This window comes from Anabas testudineus, chromosome 16 (genome assembly GCF_900324465.2).
Source record: "Anabas testudineus chromosome 16, fAnaTes1.2, whole genome shotgun sequence".
Lineage (NCBI taxonomy): Eukaryota > Metazoa > Chordata > Actinopteri > Anabantiformes > Anabantidae > Anabas > Anabas testudineus.
The window spans coordinates 10,420,387-10,433,818 of record NC_046625.1 but is presented as its reverse complement, the minus strand read 5'-3'; the positions used below and the strand labels follow the sequence as shown (position 1 = coordinate 10,433,818).

The following is a 13,432-nucleotide window of genomic DNA, read 5'->3' as shown; positions in this document are numbered from 1 at the left end:
TTGCATAACGTATTTCTATCATCTGAGCTCTTTTGTTTCACTCTGCACACCTGAAAGTCCCTCCACCGCCAGCGGGGCGGAGCACAACAAGGATTTCCCATCAGTTCACGTCATTTGTATCTGACCGTGAGCTCCAATAGACGGAGGGGAACATACTGTCGACAGGCTGCGATCTGCGAGGCTCAAACGCCATCTTATTTAGAAAGGGGGTTTAAACCGGGTGAAGCAGGGAAACAGGCACCGGAGGAGATAAACTATTGGTTCGTCTGTGTTTAAAATCACCGGGTCGCTCTGGATTAGTACAAGTCATGGCTTTGGGCGCTTATAACACAGAATAAAGTCGCCTGCGTGAGTAAAGCGGCGGTGGTTGTCATCAAGCTAGTTAGCTAGTTAGCTAGCTAGCTAGCAGGGGGGAGGGGCGGGGTGTTTCAGGATTTTTTTTTTCCACAGCCGAAGTTGTTTGTTTATGTTATTCCGGATATGTCTTCTTCAAACCCAGGTAAAGTGCAATAAAAGTCACAATGGCACTCTTTTACTTAGTCTTATACCACTGTTAATTAGTTTTGTGCGGTTTCCCACGCATAACTACTTTCCTAAAGATAGCGTGACAGCAACGGCTAAAGTTAGCTTAGCAACTAGGCTAGATGGTTATTGCATAAGTGCTGGGTGCTAGCCTGCTGCTAGCCGTTAGCTTATCGACTAGAGAACTCTTAAGATGTTTGTGTTGTAGCATTTCTAAAATAACTGAATCCAAGTTAGCTAACAATCAAGACGCGGTCGCCTGACTGGGATTATGCGTCTCTGTTTATATAAACTGTTCAAAGATATATAGCTGTTTACTGCATGTAGCCACCTTTAACGTTAGCCCAGTGTCGTGGTTGTCTTTGAGCTCTGTACAGTCACGAATAAAGGATAGTTGATGTGGGCCTTTTTTAATGCGTCAGAAGTATAAACCGTGGTTTATAGTTTGTGAAATAAAACCAGTGTCAGCTGTATACTAATTTGACGTTACTTTTTTGGCATTTGAGGCACATTAACACATCACCTGTCATTTGTGCGGCATTGTGCTCTGTGTTATTAATAGAGTTACCAGACTCAAGTCTGGGTATGGGGGCAAGTGGTACCCAAGCAAGCGGAGGGGCTGTCGTACCGAAAGGGGCCAACAAAAGACGAGCTGCGTAAGTGTGTTGGTGGTAGATTTCTTGCTGACAGTATTGATTTATGTGTACATTATTTGCCGACTAGTTAACTTTTGCAGTTGGGGGTTGGGGTTAAAGCTATTCAGAAAATGATCTTCTCTTTCCTCCATACTGCAGGCCAGATTTTGACGATGATGAAGGAAGCAAGCTGTTCAGGTATACTTCTCTCACTTTAATCCTTTGAGACCTTTGAGGTTTCATTTTATAAAGGAGAATTATCAAGTGTTTGAATTGTCCGGGCTGCTGAGATAAGAAGCTTTGTTTTCTGTTTTTTCTCAGGTGTGACGACGACACAGCAGGCTCCAACGACAAAGAGCGCTTTGCTAGGTATAAGGATGGCAGAAACAGATGTGGGGGGAGCATTAATATTAAAACAACAGGTTACCTACGTGCTACTCTCCCTCTCCTTTCCAAGTTTTCCTTTTTTTTTTTTTAAACTCTTCTTTTTATTTTGGTAGTGATTTTTGGGCCTATGTTTTAGTGGGTTGATTTTATTTCCAGGTATTTGGAAGACGATCAGAGTTTTGCAGATAAGGAAAAACTAGCCAGGTATGGCCTGTACCATTGTGGAAGGTTCCCTCTCCTGCTTGTATCCATATCAATATTGAATGCACGGATCAATTACTGTCCTGTCCTGCTGGGACACCAGCACATTGTTATTTTGATATCATAAAATTACTGTTATATTTCGCCGCTCTGTGCGTCTGTTTTGGTGCCTGTCAAAATGTTATGCCTCTCTGCCCAAGGCAGCTGATTGTCTGTCTCAACCCACCACTGTGTTTATGTATCACTAACCACTGAGCTGTGAGTGTGTCAGGGACTTCTTTCACTTTGGTTATCCCTGCCTCTTGAGCATCTGTCCTCTCTGTGTCTTTTCTCTCCCCATCTCAGGATGGCTGAGGGGTCTTTCTCTTTCTGCACTTGCTCTCTTTTGTCACACCAGCTGGCATTCAAAGACCAGACTCTCTCACCTTTTCACTTTCATTTAGATAGATCATTGACTACACTTTGTTTTGTGCATATATTATTTTTCCCACCTTTTCTCATTCCCACCTCTTCTTCTCTGTTTGGCATAATTACATTGTTGTCATTGACTCTAAACTTCACACCATGTTGTCCACCTGCCCATCTGTTTTCCCCATGTCAATCCCTCCTGTCCTCTCGACCTCTGCCTCCCTCCTTCGTTTCCTCACTCCAGGGAGAACCACAGTGAGATTGAGAGGCGGAGACGGAATAAGATGACTGCCTACATCACAGAATTGTCAGACATGGTGCCAACCTGCAGTGCACTAGCTCGCAAACCAGACAAACTAACCATCCTACGAATGGCTGTGTCCCATATGAAGTCTCTTAGGGGAAGTGGCAATACCAATGTAGATGGATCGTACAAGCCTTCCTTCCTCACTGACCAGGTAGGTGCAACTCGGTGGCAAGAGGAAAATCCACACCTACTTAGTTTTGTGAAAAAGTAACTGAAGGTCGTTTGCTGTTTTCACTATTTTGAAGAAGTTGGTGTAATCAAAGTGCTTATTTCTACCAATACTTCACCAGTCTTTCTTCTAGGCCCTTGAAGCTATTGAAAACTGAACTGTAAAAAGATGGATTGACTAAAAGTAGTTTAAGGCTGCTCCTCCTGTGCCTCACACTCTCTGTGACTCTCTTCTTGCTGACGGCTGAAAACCGGTGACACTATTGTGGAGGATTTATGTATCAATCTATGCCCTCCCCAGGTTAATGGCATGGTTAGCAGTGATAGGGACTAAGGTGCTAAGGGAACTAGTTATTTTAAAGAAAATGGTGTTTTGTCTGTCAACACACTTACAAAAGATCCTGTACCATGTGTCTGTAGGAACTGAAGCATCTCATCCTCGAGGCAGCCGATGGTTTCCTGTTTGTGGTGTCATGTGAGACCGGTCGCATTGTTTATGTCTCTGACTCCCTGACACCTGTCCTCAACCAGTCACAGTCTGACTGGCTCGGTTCCTCCCTCTATGATCAGCTCCATCCAGATGATACAGAAAAGCTCAGGGAGCAGCTCTCCACTGCAGAGAATAACAACACAGGTACAAAACACAGACACAATAGTAGACACCTGTCCACCTCAATAGTTCACCCTTCAGTGACTTGATTCACTGTTTGCAGGGAGGATGTTGGACTTGAAGACAGGAACGGTGAAGAAGGAAAGCCAGCAATCATCCGCCAGAATGAGTATGGGAGCCCGTCGATCATTCATCTGCAGAATGAGGTACTCACACTGTACCCAATCATCCAGTTTATCGTTTATAATAAAATATGTGCCAGGATGTATAAATTGTTCGTGTGATGCCCTGTCTGTTCGTATAGGTGTGGCACTTGTCCAGTGGAACCATTGTCGATGAACAGACTTAACTTCCTTAGGAACAGACACAGGTAACCAAAACCGTTATTATTTTTTATTGGTTTTTCTAATTGTGCACATTGCTGAACATTGGCATAACTAGAGAAGGCCAGTTCCAATAAGATACCTGTAAGAACAATATTATTACAGCCACAGGAATAAAAGTGATGGATTTGCAGTGTATTTTACGACACTGTGCATTTTTATTCTTTCTTCTCAGGAATGGTTTGGGTTCAGTCAAGGAAGGAGAGCCACAGTATGTAGTGGTCCACTGTACAGGATACATCAAGTCCTGGCCCCCTGCAGGTAAAACTTATACTTTTAATACTTACAGTTTTGTTCAGTCATACTTTGTGGCCCATGTTAACACAGTGTTCGCATGTTTGTGTTTTAGGGGTATCATTAACAGATGATGAAGCAGACAACACTCAGGGGAGTCGCTACTGTCTAGTTGCCATTGGAAGATTACAGGTATAATGGATGTTGTTTATATAAAGATGTGTTTAAATTATGATGGCAAAATATGGTATAGGGGACAGCAATTTAATTACAGTTTCAAAAAAAGATGGTATTTTTGCCAAAGAAATACAAAGATGATGCAATGCACAAATTGATGAGCAAATGCACATTCCTCAACACTCAAATTTATGAGAAATGATGCTGCTGTTCATAAGGAAGAGATGCAGTAGAAAAAGGAATTATGACTCTTTGAGAAACCATCAGATAAAACTGTTTTATTGCAGATGTTTTTTTCTTTGTTCTCACCAGTCTTCATCCCCCTCTTCATTAAATATTTAGCTCACTTGACCACTGCTTTCGTATTGAGCTTAGGAGGAGAGGCTTACTTTGAATGATGCATTTACTGGCACTTATGTATCATACACAATTTAATAATGTATACATTGTATATGTTTTTTTAACGATTAAATAGAGTTCACTTGCATCTGTTGTCGGCACAGTTTAATGTTTATCCTTTCCCACCACCCCACAGGTGTCATGTTGCCCAGGTGACACGGATATCAACAGTGTCAGCGTTCCAGTGGAATTCATCTCACGCCATAATTGCCAGGGCACATTCACCTTTGTAGACCACCGCTGCATGACTGCCGTCGGTTATCAGCCCCAGGTGATCACCACAGCTTTTGAAATGTCAGATCGATCTCCTGCCACCTGGGTGCCAGAAGGCGGTATTCATGTCTTCGGGGCTAATGATGGTTGTTTTATCTTTTGTTTGTCACAGGATTTACTGGGGAAGAATATTCTTGAGTTTGCTCACCCAGAAGACCAGAGCTTACTGAGAGACAGCTTCCAACAGGTAAGACAATCAGAATATGTGCAGCTTTTTGAGACCTCAATTTTATATTGGTTTATTGTTTAATTGTAATTGTTTTGACACATCATGTGTTTATGTTCACATACATGCTAGGATTGCACATCAACATTTTTGTACTTATCATGTATAGTTTACACAACAAACAAACACACAGCTTTCAATATGCACATGTCTAGGATGTTTAAAATGAGGAACATATTTTTCTGACAGCAGTGCATCAAAATTATAGAAAAGGTCACTAAACTTCACCTTATTTAGAATAGAATATTTCAGTTGGGGTCTGACTAGAACTGAAACTGATCCTGATATGCCTTTATAGGTCTTAACCAGTTAGTTTCCACAGTGGAACAGTTGAATGATTTGTAAATATTTATGCTCTAAGTAAATTAAAGAGCCTGTCTCCACTTTAAATGTGATCTGTGGAAACTGATACCTTCCAGCTTTCTTGTGTGCATGCTTATTGATCATAACACCACAGTTTGCCATGCTGAACTTATGTCCTCAGGTGCTGAAATTGAAGGGCCAGGTTCTATCAGTGATGTTTCGGTTTCGCACCAAATCAAGAGAATGGATCTGGATGAGAACCAGCTCCTTCACATTTCAGAACCCATTTTCAGAGGAGATCGAGTATATCATCTGCACTAACGTCAATGTCAAGTGAGTCACACTTTCTAGTCTGATTTTACCAATAGCAGTGATTATGCAACATGATTACACAATTGAACAGTCATAATGAAACTATTGACTGTTGAGAAATGTGACAGTTTGGAAAGATCCCTCTGTGTAAATGCTTACGTGTCACCTTCGATCCCCTGTTCCTCTCAAACCCTCACCACAACCCCTTTTAATACATCGCACTCTGCTCACTCTCTTCCCACACCTCTCCTTTGCACCCACCTCTGTTTGTGGGGTGGTAGAAACTCGACTCAGGACCCCCTCACTCCCATCTCCTCCCCTGGGGGTTCGCTGCCCCCCTCCTTGGGCCAGAGCAGCCCAAGCATCCCTCCTGTGGTGCTCAGCCCTGGGCAGGTGGCCACCAGGTGAGACCAGGCCTGACCTGACTGTCATCCCCCTGCATGGGAGAACAGGGGCTGCTTCTTCATGGGAGCCTGCTGCTGTTTTTAGCAAGCTTCTGTTTTTGCTGTCATTTCCCACTCTGGGTGATTCTTCTGTTGTTCTATTTATTTCTGTTCCCATGTTGTGTTAGTAAAATAGCTCTCTTCTCTGAGTAGGAAGCATGTCTTGTGGTTGTTTGCTGGTAGATGAAGGAAACTGAGAATCTTTAAATCTTAGTATAGCATGGTAGCAGTATGTGTTTATATAACGGGCCTTTCTAGTGTTACTCTCTTCCACCTTTCTCTTTTGTGTTGCCATGGTAACCGGTGGCGGGTTGATTACTGTTTTGCCAGCAGGTGTTTGGGATTTCTGACACTGCAGTGGAGGGCATGTATATGGAAATTGGGCTATTTTAGACCACCTTCAAATCAACACCTTTCTCTCCCCCTTTCTTTACCTTTTCCAGGCAGTTACAGCAGCAGCAGGCCAATCTGGATGGAGGTGGTACCAGAGATGGTCTGTATGAGGCCGGACCAGTCCCCCTCCCACAGGTAAGGCCACATGTTTGTGAGTTTGTGTACATGTCAAGTTTGATTGAAACATAGATTATGTCTTATTTCTCTTGGGTCCTTTGTACCTTGCTATAATCTCTCTTTACAGAAATGTTGACAGTATGTTGATTATTATTTAACAGCAGAAAAACAGAACTGGATACTGGAGAACTGGAGAGAGTTGCATAGCTTCCTTAAAACTGATCTTTGATAGATAGACCACTTTATTATCAAGAGGTTTTAAAACTTTTAAAACGAATTGCTAAAATATTTTTTTAGGAATTTGTTTATTGCCAGGTACAGTAAAGGACACTTTATAGCACTAGGAATTTGTCTTGATGTCCGGTGCAGACAGAATCAAAGTTATGAAGTCACCTGGGGGAATTAGGGCACTGTTCAGCAGACTGACGGTAGCGGGGAAGAAAATGTTTTTATGGCTTTAGGTCCTGGTCCTGTTGGACCGGAGCCTCTTGCCAAAGGGGAGGGACTAGAAGAGAACTTGTCTGGGTTGAGAGGGGTCAGCTGCAATCCTGACTCCACATCTCTGGGTCCTGGAGTTGTGCAGGTCCTAGAGTGATGAGAGGCTGCAGGCCAGCAGCCCAGGAAGTGGAACGACTCAGCATAGGTCACCGGAGTGTCACGCAGGATGACTGGTGGGAAGGGGCTGGGTCCTTCCTGAAATCCACTGTCTTGAGAGCATTAAGCTCCAGGTTGTTCATGCTGCACCATGACACCAGACAGTCCATCTCCCTCCTGTAGGTCGTCCCTATCAAAGATGAGGTGAATGAGGGTGGTATCATCTTTGAAAGACTGGTGTCCAGATTTGTAGCTGTTGGTATACAGGGAAAATAACAAAGGAGAGAGGACGCAGCCTTGGGAAGGGTCCAGTGCTGATGGTCCAGGAGTCCAAGACATGCTTCTACAGCCTCACAAATGAACTACCTACACAGTGAGTCTGGCACGCTCAGAAGAAGAAACAGCCTTTATTTGTCATTTGTCACATTTTACATGTTACAGATGAAATTGGTCCTCTGCATTTAACCCATCCCCTGGGGGGACCAGTGGACAGCTGAGTGTCTCGCTCAAGGACACACCTGGTGCCTGTGACGGGGTTTGAACCCCGAACCTTCTGTATCTAAGGTCAATGATCTACACATTGAGCCACCAGGCCACAGCTGGGAGCACTTGTCTTGGAGCAGAGATGGGACGATATCGTTAAAGAGCTAAAGTCCACAAACTGTATTCTGGCATCTGGGGCGACCAAATGCTGGAGGATGAAGTGGAGATTCAGATCTGTTGGCTCTGTAGGTGAACTGCATGTGATCCAGAAGAGGGTCTGTAAAGGCCTTGAGGTGGGACTAGACGAAGCGAGCTGTCATGACCACAGAAGTCAGGGCAACAGGTCTGTAATCATTAAGTCCTGTGATCCTCGCCTTTTTAGAAACTGGAATAATGGCTGAAGTTTTAAAACAGGCTGGCACATGGCAGGTCTCCATTGACTTGTTAAAATGTCTGTGAACACTGAGACAGCTGGCTGGTTTGTACAGTCTAAACAATCCTCCAGGTCCTCCACAGCCTCAGTGGTCCATTTCTTCTATGTCCTCACAGCAGGTTTGCAGAGTTTTTTAAATTCTGTATGACGAAATCAGGTGCGCCATGATGTAGTCTGATTGACCCAGTGCAACGCAAAGCACAGCATGATAAGCACCACTGATAGTGGTGTAGCAGTGGTCCAGTACATTCCCCTCTCTGGTTGGACACTTAACTGTTTGTATATAGGGAGTTTGTGGGAGAGATTACCTTTGTTATAGTCTCCTAGGACAATAACCAAGGCTTCTGAGTTTTTCTGTTCCACACACTGTATCTCGTCAGCCAGTGCACGCTGCGCCTCACGCACATCGGCATGCAGCTGGACGTAAATGCCAATGAGAATGAATGAAGAGAACTTGCGGGGCGAGTAGAAAGGTTTGCAGTTAATGATAAAGGCCTCCAGGACGCAGAGTTTGGTATAAGATCACACAGCCATGTTTCTGTGAAGCACAAAACACAGAACGTAGAAAAGTTTTTCATTCAGCGGCATTGTCAACTCGTACACTTTGTTGCAAAGTGAGCGCACATTAGAGAGGAATATCGCGGGAAGCATGGTTCGTAATCCGTGTTATGTGAAAGTTATGTGAAAATAATTAGCTTAGTAACAAGAGAACTTGTTAACTGTCATTGTAGCCAGAAACACAGTATTACCAGGGACAGATCAACCCTGACAAATTGTAAAGCCTCCAGAGACCAATCTCTCTGGGGCTCTGTGTGTCCACTCTACCGTGCTTTTAGACCACACAAATAAACTTAATTAGGGCTGCCACGACAAACTAGTGAATCATTAATAATCAACAAATTCATTATACTGGAGCAGTAAATGGTTCATTTCAAGCAGTTAAACTTTGAGGTTGAAATGATGAAAGGTTGAAACACCACATTTTAACACCATTAAGAGTTCTGGAGTTCAGTTCAGGTGTGATCACTGATCATTTTGTTGGTCCTTAGATGCCAGTGCAACCAGTGACAGCAGCAGGGCCGGACCACAGCAAGAGCTTGGAGAAGCCTGAGCTATTCTCCTCACTTTTTCAAGGCACAGATCAGACCAAGGGCGTGGCCTCCACTTCTACTCCCTCCACACAAATCTATCCTTCGCCCAACAACTTCACTGCTGGTCGTTCTAGTGATGCATACAGGTAGGAAGTCTTTGTGTGAGTGTTTGTACATGTGTTCATGATTTTAAAACTCCCGACGACTCATCCATTAAATTTACTTGAATACTGTTGTGTTGTTGCTTTAGGTTAAAGTCTAGTCAGTCAGTGTGCTTGTACATTATTTTTACCATATTTCAGGTTATTAATGAGGAACTCATCTTATCTCTTATACAAACATGACTCAACACGGAAACATAAGTATGTAGGTGTAGCTGTATCCTTATACTTTGAAATCAACTTGAGCCCATTAGAAAACTCCCAGTACTGTCATTATATGATCTTATATGTAGGGTATGGGAGAACAAAGGCTTTCAGTGTGATTTAAGTGGTTACAGATGCTTCCTTTATTATGGCCCCTTAGAATGTATTCCTGAAACATGTGCTGCATGTTTTACGTAACTGTACTCACTGTTATGCTCCACTTATACAGTGGGATACGTTTATATTTTCTCCATGTAGATGACAACCAGTTAACAGAGCTTTAATTCTCTTCTCTTTTCTCAGCAGGCCAGTCAATATGACTCCGCAGATGGCGCAGCCAGCCCACTCAGCGGGGCAGATGCTCGCTCAGATGTCTCGTCAGAATGGAGCCCCGCAGTCAGTTGCTCCGTCCAGCACTGGCAGCCCCCTCCATGGAGGACCAGCAGGAGGATGGCCTGCAGCTGGAGCAGGCACCAGACCACAATTTAATAACCAGGTAAGCCAGTGCAACAGGACTGATGTTAAGTAGCAAATCCCTAATCCTATTTACCATCAACCCTACCTGCTGGTGAAATAATGACTCTGATTCTAACCAGCAGGTGGCTCCTCAGGCAGCAAAGGCCTTATCGCCACAGTTTCCTTCCATGGGAGGGTTTGGAGGTGGCTCTTCCAACTCTTTTGGCCAGATGCCTACAGGTGCTGCTCCCACATCCACCAGCGGTGCAAACTACTCTCAGATAAACACTCGTGCCAGCATCAACACCAACGGCTATGGTAGGTTGTGTGCATGTAGGTTTGAATGTGTGTGTCTGTATTGCACTGCTACATTCTCTCACCTCTCTGTTCTGCCTTAGATGGCTCTCAGTCTGCAGCACAGTTCCCCTCTCGGGCATCAGAGGCAGTGTGGTCCCAGTGGCAAGGCCAGCAGCACTTGCAGAATAACACAGAGCAACATCCTCATGCTCAGGGCAACCAGCAAGACATGTTCCCTGTGAGTGACACAAGCTTTACCTCTCACAGGAACATTGTTTTCCTTCTGTTGGTCATTCTCACTAATTCTCTTTGTCTCTTATGTGATTTAGGATGTTTTGTCAATGCTGGACCAGCCTACCAACTTCAGCAGTGATGACTTTGAGATCCCCATGTACTCTTCGTTTAATGAGTGACCTGGTCAACACTTCTGCTGGTCTACCCTTTTGTCTTCATGACTGTTTTCCACCTCAGTCTATCCTATGCTTAGCTCTTTCGCTCCTCCTAACTTCCTTCTCCTGAGAGTAGCACTCTTCCCTTGCTTTGCATGGCTTAAATTGCACTGTCACAAGCTGGTTGAAGTTGGAGGAATATATCTGACTGCAGATATAGGAGAGGAAAATCAAGGATTTGCTACTGACTGAAAGGTAATTATTTAAACAATATTCCAGCCATTGTGAGAGAAACCTCTAGCTAGCACTGCCCAAAGCTCAACAACCTATACTGTAGATATGTGATATACATATATATAAATATAAATATATATAATTGCACAGTCACACAGCCACACTTGACTAGACTGCACAGAAACACACTCACAACACACACAGATTAAAATACACACAAAGTGGACACACCTTTTAATAATTCCAATATGCTCCTGGCTTTTCTCAGGCATTGATGAAGTGTATTTTTCCTGTTTTGCCCTTTAGCATTTATATTAATCACTCCAATCATTGATTTAAACTCTCAGGAAATCGCAGGGATATACAGCTTTGGTGATTGTTTTTTTTTTTTATTATTATTTTTTTTTTTTGAGGGTGTGTGTTTGTTTTGTTTTGTTTTTTTCTCTCTTTCTCCCTCAGCTGTTGCACGCAAACCACCACTATCCATGCTAACGTCACTCAGTTTTAAATCTACAGCTTGTTCCTGCATGTCAGCGGTGCTTTCATGTGTAGATTTACACAGAGTGCAGTTTTCCATGTATGTCGGTGGCTTCACCTATAAATTTTAATTATTTTTCCTTTTAAGGAATATGAATAGTTTTCTTTCTTTATTGAATGATGTACTTTAACAACACATACACAGTGTTACGATGGCTACATATGTTTGTCTAGATTCCTGTAGTAAAAATGTATACAACCTGTTTTTCTTTGGCTACATATATACAGTATGCATGCATGTATGGATGTGTACAGTATCTTTATCAACATTAACACATTTCTGTGGTTTCTGACTTGCTGGATTTACGTCTTTCTGTCACTCTGTACCAAGTATGGGCTTTTTGTACTCCTTTTGTAAAAGAAATATTAAAATGAAATCAGCAATAATTAACAAGCAGGAATTGTGTACTTTTAAAGCCATTCTTTACTGTCATTTATACATGTTTTAATTAATGTTATTTTAAAATGCAGAGATGTGATGGTAATGTTTGATTGAATTGAAATGTTTTCCAAGTATTTTATTATTTCAAAACTTTTTATGACCTTTTCTCCATTGCCCCTTTCTTGGTTGGTATCTTATTAGTGGTTCAATCAGGGTATCTAGGATTAAAATGGAATAAACAAAAAGTCAAATATTTCTTTTTTTTTTTTTCTTTCTTTTTTTTCTCTCTCGTTTGTGACATTTCGATTAGGACTGAATGTTTGCCAACAAGCTCCAAGATCATTTTTGGTAAGATTGTTTCCAGTAAAATGTTGTGGGATAAAAGATGAATTAATTTGTAATGTGTGGAATTAGTTACCCATTTTAATACAGTGTGTGTGTAATTTTTTAGACGTATGATGACAAATTATGTAATTCTATGTAACCTATGTTGATAATTGTCCTGTTTTGATCTTCAAGACTGTGTTGTCTTTATTGTTGAAAACCTTTTTGGTTGCTCTGTATCCAGGTTTTTTTCTCAATGATGTGAACTTTTGTCACTCATAGAAACACAAATATATAAATATACTGTATGTATATGAAATGTTAAACAGAGAAATATTTGTTTTTTGTATTAAATTGCTATATTGTGAAAAATTAAAGAGTTGGGTTGTAATTTAAGCCGCACACGCTGCTTTTCACTTCTAGTGGGTCACGGCACACGTGTAATCCTTAATCACAAAGTCATACTGTGTTGGTCATGATAGTTGTTTAACATTGAACGCTACTGATCACACTCATGCAAGAGTCATGGCTGTTTCCAGTTACATCCACACGTGTGTATTTGCTTCCTTGAAACAGTTTTATGTTCTGAACTGGTGAAGAAACAAAAGCCAACTTTGCTTTCATTAGCCTGTATCTGTTTTCTCTCCCCATTCAGCGTCAATGTAGCCATAAAGGGAAGAGATCTGTGACGGTCTACCGAGATCAGTTTCCGCCTCCGTCCATCCATCGCTCTCTCTTTTGAGCTCGGTGGTGAAAATGGATTGAATTCGTTTGTGGTAGAACTGGTCAGAGGTTTACTTTGTTTTTTGTCTCCTCTTTTCATCCACTCCAACTCGTCGAGGTAGACGTTTCTGCCAATAAAGGAGTTTTTTGGTCTTCTGTATAACTCTGCATACAGTTGTAGTTTCCATGTGATTCTGTAAGGTTTTAACCTTACTATGTAAAGTGCCTTCAGATTTTTGTTGTTGTGGTTTAGTGCTATATAAATAAACTGAATTCAATTGATTGAATTGAATTGTTTGGATTCCACGTGACTGGCATGTTTGGCTGTAGCTGCTGAGTCACTTTACTCTTCGCTTGTGTGTAGTGGCATCAAAATACGTGCACCTTTTTTTTTTTTTCGTTTTCGTTTTTTGCCAGGATCAGTTTCCAACCCCTCTCAACTAGATTGCCACTAAGGCATCATATCCTCTTTCTCAACCTGTTTTTCCTGTGTCTCACATTTACATAATATTTAAAACATTGTGTGGACATTGTGTGTAGGTTTACCTAAGTGATTCTGTGTACATGTCTGTATCTTAACATACACACACTGTGTGAATTTTAGAGCTGTAAAAACTTGTGTATAA

At 42.2% G+C, this 13,432-nt stretch overlaps 1 protein-coding gene across 9 annotated transcripts; it reads left to right on the top strand.

Annotated features, from left to right (window-relative positions):
• Positions 1-141: 141 nt before the first annotated feature.
• Positions 142-11,761, top strand: arnt (aryl hydrocarbon receptor nuclear translocator). Of its 9 annotated transcripts, none has more exons than XM_026373165.1 (21): positions 142-499; positions 1,085-1,178; positions 1,317-1,355; positions 1,479-1,526; positions 1,701-1,748; positions 2,398-2,611; positions 3,049-3,262; positions 3,342-3,444; positions 3,543-3,608; positions 3,797-3,882; positions 3,971-4,047; positions 4,568-4,702; positions 4,817-4,891; positions 5,415-5,566; positions 5,827-5,949; positions 6,432-6,516; positions 9,058-9,245; positions 9,771-9,960; positions 10,064-10,238; positions 10,319-10,455; positions 10,547-11,761. In XM_026373165.1, exons 1-21 carry the CDS (start codon positions 481-483, stop codon positions 10,628-10,630), a joined length of 2,352 nt encoding a protein of 783 aa, XP_026228950.1. In that variant the 5' UTR covers positions 142-480; the 3' UTR covers positions 10,631-11,761. The 9 variants fall into 9 exon arrangements, with proteins under 9 accessions (XP_026228950.1, XP_026228948.1, XP_026228949.1 ...); XM_026373163.1 differs by having other exon boundaries at positions 10,061-10,238; XM_026373164.1 differs by having other exon boundaries at positions 9,768-9,960.
• Positions 11,762-13,432: the final 1,671 nt, after the last annotated feature.

Coding starts and splice junctions, on each gene's coding strand:
- arnt (XM_026373162.1), top strand. Junction 4,048..4,567: donor TTGCCATTGGAAGATTACAG/GTATAATGGATG, acceptor ACCACCCCACAG/GTGTCATGTTGCCCAGGTGA. Junction 6,517..9,057: donor GACCAGTCCCCCTCCCACAG/GTAAGGCCACAT, acceptor GTTGGTCCTTAG/ATGCCAGTGCAACCAGTGAC.